This window comes from Rutidosis leptorrhynchoides, chromosome 8, assembly GCF_046630445.1.
Source record: "Rutidosis leptorrhynchoides isolate AG116_Rl617_1_P2 chromosome 8, CSIRO_AGI_Rlap_v1, whole genome shotgun sequence".
Lineage (NCBI taxonomy): Eukaryota > Viridiplantae > Streptophyta > Magnoliopsida > Asterales > Asteraceae > Rutidosis > Rutidosis leptorrhynchoides.
The window spans coordinates 355,791,135-355,797,014 of record NC_092340.1 but is presented as its reverse complement, the minus strand read 5'-3'; the positions used below and the strand labels follow the sequence as shown (position 1 = coordinate 355,797,014).

The window sequence follows — 5,880 nt, the reverse complement described above, 5'->3', positions numbered from 1 at the left end:
TACTAAATCTTATGGTTCAATACAATATACTTACTAAACCTATGATTTCACCAACGTTTTCGTTGACAGATTTTCTATGTTTTTCTCAGGTCCTTGAATGCTAAGTGATGCATGCTTCCGCACTCTACTTTTTGACACTTACTTGGATGTCGAGTATACATGCATACATGGAGCGTCTTTTAACTTACTTTTAAATTGTGTCGCATAGGTTTCATTTGCACTTTTAACGTTGTAATGTAACTATTCGTTGAACTACTTTTGTAAACTTTGAATCATCTTTACATTTGAAATGAATGCGACATATTTTGGTCAAACGTTGTTTTAAAGACTTATGACCACGTAACGGGACCTAAGTAGACGGCGCCGTCAATGACGATTTTGTCGGGTCGCTACAGAAAGAACGTTTGGGATCCTACAAGGCCGTTGGCATATTCTTCAGCAACCCGCACGGTCTTACGAGGTGAATATAATGAGACAACTAATGTACACGTGCATCGTGATACACAACATCATTATCGAAGACAATGGATACAACCTTGCTGAGAATGACTGGGTAGTTGAGCCCGTTCAACATATACAACGTACTTGGATCGATAGGTGCACGCTCGAGCAAGAAGAACAAGGGAGTTACGTGATAGAGAAGTGCATGAAGGCATACGATCTGATTTGGTTGAACATTTGTGGGATATGAATTTTTTTACGTATTAGTTTATTTTATGAATTTTAATAAATGTAATGGTTTATTTTATGAATTTTAATAAATGTAATAGTTTATTTTATGAATTTTAATTAATTATTTTGTTTTTATATTAAATTAGATAAATACAATATTTAAAAATCAATTTAAAAAAATAAAAAAATAAAACATGAACACTGAAATTGACACTGAAATGGACACTGTGGACACCTCCACCTTACACACTGTCAGTCAATTTCAGTGTCGAAAATGAACACTGAAATTGACACTGAAAAACACGGACACCTTATGCTCTTAAAGGACCATTTATTTCTATTGATGGGCTTACTGAAGAACCTAGAGTAATATATAATGGGCCAGTAGATGAGGGTTCTATATCTAGTGAATTTTCTAGTGGCCCAAAACTTATGAATGATGTTTCAATAGAAGGGTGTAGCTCGGTAGTTCGTTTTCGATATAAGAAGCGAAAATTTAGGCCTTTGATTAACAATCATTTTGTTAAGTATTTACACGGAAGAAAACAATTGAAGCGCAAAAGATGCCGTGAAAAGCGTAATTGGTATGAAAGGATCATTATCGATGATTTGATGAAGAACTCGGATGAGGGCGATGACGATTGCAATTGCGATTGTGACTGTGATTGTGATTGCAATGACGATCGCGATTCGGTTTCATCCTTGGACTCGGAAGCGTAGAAGCTATGGTTTAAGGTCTACGTGTTGTGTGATTGGCTCTATGAGTCTAACTCTCATTCGTGTTCACGTTTCATTTTGTTTTGGGTTATGTGATTGTTCTATTGGGGTCATTTGAGTTGATTTGTCGTGGTTTTTCGTGTTTAGTTTTTTGTGGTGTTTGTTGGTTAGATAGTTTATTTATTGTAGGTGTGTTCTTATCATGGGTGCCTTTTCTAACTTCTTGCTAGTTGTATTTTATTTTTATCTATAAAATTGCTTGCCTTTGAAAAAAATAAAATAAATATGTTCAAGCTACATACTTCCACTTACCCCTCTTCCTATCTTTTTCCTCAAATAGTAGGTATTAAACTTTCATTTAACACGCCTTTTGTATATATCTATATGCGTTTAATTAGCATACCTTAAATTTCATATGGACCCCAACATCAATCAAAAAGTATTAACAATTTTTCAATTTTTAGCGTTTACATCCGAAATATGCGATATAACGTACTTTATCTGATCTTATTCTTTCTAATCTAATGATGTGGATCGTCTTATCTGCCTAATCAACTTTCAAACATGATATCACTCCATTTAGACAAAACGGCTATCAAATACTACCACTGGCATATATCTTATATATCTTATCATTATATTATATGAATATTTCAAATCATATCACATTGCCAATTTGACATCACCACTTGTAAATGTAACAAAAAAATTGGCTTATAGTTTGGTATAACAGTCCTTAATATTGATTTGTACTGTAATGTATTAAATTATGGATATATGTGGAATATAACAAAGAGGCCCTTTGCATTTTGTATTGCTAAATAAACTCGTTACTGAACAATTTATACAATACAATGTTGTGATTGGTCACAAAATTAATATATTACGAACATCATGCTGTCGATTATTAGCATATAGACGAACCGACCAACGTCGAATCGATACAATGACTTGATTATCACCAACTGGCAATCCTTTTCTCCATCAACTTGGAGATAGGAAAAAAGGTTTATCTACAAAATTCTTGGACCATACTTTTGGTCTTTATACCAAAATAGCTGACTAGCTGAAACAGACAGATCTATTCATAAGTATTTTTATTTGAATAATAACACTCGTGCCACGCTTTCAGACTACCACCACTTAATCGTGGTTCGAATTCAAAAGTTCAAACATCAAAAGCCACCATACAATATTTGGATATCAGCATCAAGTCATCCGTATTGCATCGGATTAAACCAAAATATCATCACTTTAGCATTTCATACCTACCCCAATGGTCCTGCTTACCCAACTGAATTTTTCCTCAAAATTCATGATATTTTTTGGTACAGAGCAACCAAAAACATGAAACAAAATATACAACTAACAATCAAGGTGAATAACGTTTCCATCACAAAACATAAAAGTGCAGAAATGATTTAATTCGTTCCAAATTCACAGAACCATAATTATTTGATGACAAGTGACATGTCATTCCAATTTTGACAATGTCAATCTCATTGCCAATAGGTGGCATAAGTCATAACACCTGTTAAGTTAGACCATTTCTAATGGTGTTTGTCACGTCTCGAGCAGTTGATGCACATTATGACTAAAAGTGCAATCTGATTGTGACATGATAATGTCAATTTCTGACATTTTTAATACGTTGTTAGTTTTTGTGTCAAATATGAGGTGAGGTGATGTGGTAAAATATGATTGAAATAGGGTGAAAAAAAATAAATTAATTATAAAGAATTTATATTTATTAAATCAGAAAAATCAATGATTGGTTGAAAGAGGAAATGACGATTTTTTTAGTCAGACGTCCAACTGACGCCCGTTAGGCTCCATCAGTTTTCGTCATTTTTATCATGTTAGTTACACCTCATCTGACGCCTAAGACTGACGGACTTATATATGGTGTTAGGTCATAGAACATACAAATGTTAGAAATTTGGTGGGGGGTTTTTTGGCATAATATATTGGTACTCAAATTAGAAACTATACCCAGTTGCATAAATTGCAATCATTGCAAAAGCAAAAAAGTTGGTATTACTCCCTTCATCCTAAATCTATAGTTCAATATTTTATTTTGAGATGTCTCAAATTAATTGTCTATTTCTATAAATGGATATAAATAATGTGATAAAAGTCTTTGGTACTCCTACTTTATTAATGTAGGACAAAAAGATAGGTAAAAAGTAAAGAGTAAGACTGAAAAGTTAACAAAAAGGTACATGTCTCAAGTGCTTTTACTTAAACTGTGTGTTTTTTGCCTGAATACAATAAATTTGGTACGGATGGAGTACGATCTTCTTTATCCTGCAAACTTGACAGAAAGAATATAAGAGAATTTTACCGAAATGAATGGAATTATATTACTCCGTATTAAATAAAATACTACAGGACTTACACTAACATATTAAGCAATAAAATAACTGCAAGCTTATACCTGATATCAGCTTCATGTTGTATTTCTTATATCTATTCTCTCCAATATCCAAATACATCAACAACCTGCAATAACAGTAGAAATAGTTAAAATAACTTAACATAATATAACGCAAGAAAAGAAATTAGTATCATCCTCATGAGAAGAAAACAAACCAGAGAAGACACAAAGATTATGGAACAATGAATATACACACCCCGTACTACACGTACACATACGTCGATACGAGTAACAGTAACAGTAACAGACGATAAACGATTAACCATTAACCGCCACGTTCTTAAAATAAATCTGTTCACACAAAAAACAACATGATTGGATTAGATCAGATGAGGTCGTGAAATCGACAACAGATAAACGACGATAACCTTAGATCAGATAAGGCAACGAAATTGACTACAAACCGCAATCAATTCAACTTGACTAAGAAGATGAAGATTTGGTAATTCGATATAACAACCAAAAAATTGACGATGCATTCATATTTGGACAGAAAAATTAAGATATGATTTGTTTTTTTTTTCTTGCCAATTCATTGATCAATCTCAAAATATATTTACAGTCCAAATCGTACAACACTCATATCTCATTTCATTCTCAACATCATTTCGCCTCTTAAATTACCGTTTTCATTACTCCAGTTTCTAATTTAACCTATGTAATCTATTCATTCATTTATTTTTTAAACGGCTATACTATTCATTCATTAATTCATGTATAGATATATCATCATCATCGTCATCATCAAGGTTCCTGAAATGTTATTGCCAATGATTTCCATTCGGAACGACACAAAACCGGTTATTATAATTCCGGTACGGATAACACTGAACCTTTCCACCATTTTGTTTAAAACTAAACGGAAGCTTCACAATCGGCGGTTTCGAAGATGTGTACATACAAATATCAGTAACATAAACCGGAAATCTCGGCACTGGTGAAGTCGGTGACGTGGCCTGTGTATCGGTGGATGAGCTAGATGCAGAACCGGAAGCAGAGGCGGTGGAAAGAGTAGGAGTCAGAGTTGGTGACGGAGGACATTTCTTCGGAAGTGAAAGAAACGCTCGGATTTTAATTGATGACGATTGCACGCAAGGTGTTCGATCATATTCCTCAATGAGATTTGCGAGTTCTTCATCTGATGCTATTGTAACAAGTGCGTCTAAATCCTCCGTCGGTAATTGACACCGTAAACTCACCGTCTTCCCGCACAATTCACCGAGTTTCACCATTAATTCTGTATAAATTCACAACAATTCACAATTAATTTCATAATTTTCTGCAAATTATTATTCACAATCCTAAATTCAATATTCTATTGATTCATGATTTAATTGAATGGATGAAAATGAGTAGCTACCGGAGAAAGAGATGGAGCGAACAACGGCGAGGACACGTGTATGACCGCCATGGTACCGGAGTTTGCCGTCGGGATACCGAGGGAGAATCCGGCCACCGTAACTACACAAAAAATTGATCGTAGCGGTGGTAGGAGGTTTTGGAGAATTAAGTGAAGGTCCTACCATTGTTTAAAATTTTAACGGATTGAAAGAAGATTTTGAAGAGATGTTTGCTTTCTTCAAGCCTAAGCATGGTGAAAATTGAATTGTATTTATAGAAAAAGTAATAGGGTTTCTATGTATGGGTAGGCGAAGTGGGGCCCGTTTAGGGTATTGGGTCAGTAAAAGATCCCCATAACCGTAGGGCCCTTTTTGTAGGGTTATCGTTACGAGTTCGTTAATTTTTGGACAGCAACTGAGCGTTTAAATTCGGGTTTTTTTTTTTTTTTTTTTTTTTTTTTTTTGTTGTGCGCGCGCGTGTGTTATTGTTGTATGAGTGCAGCAAAAGTTGTACATAGTGACGTTGGAATGAGTTCGGTTTCAGGGTCAAGCGTAAAATACCTATAAATAACTCACCTTTTTTATTTTTGTTTAACTGATATTCTTACTTTTTTCTTAACTCATAACTAATATAACTGAAGTTTTTAGTCAATATATTAGTGTCAGTAGCGAACACGGAGGAGGGATAGAGAAGTGTTCAGCCTCCCTCAATAA

General features: G+C 34.3%; 1 protein-coding gene across 1 annotated transcript; it reads right to left on the bottom strand.

Annotated features, from left to right (window-relative positions):
• Nucleotides 1-4,303: 4,303 nt before the first annotated feature.
• On the bottom strand, nt 4,304-5,421 carry LOC139861755 (uncharacterized). Its single transcript, XM_071850258.1, has 2 exons — nt 5,187-5,421; nt 4,304-5,063 (listed from the first exon to the last, which is right to left on the bottom strand). The coding sequence occupies exons 1-2, from the start codon at nt 5,350-5,352 to the stop codon at nt 4,588-4,590; spliced, it is 642 nt and encodes a 213-aa protein (XP_071706359.1). The 5' UTR covers nt 5,353-5,421; the 3' UTR covers nt 4,304-4,587.
• Nucleotides 5,422-5,880: the final 459 nt, after the last annotated feature.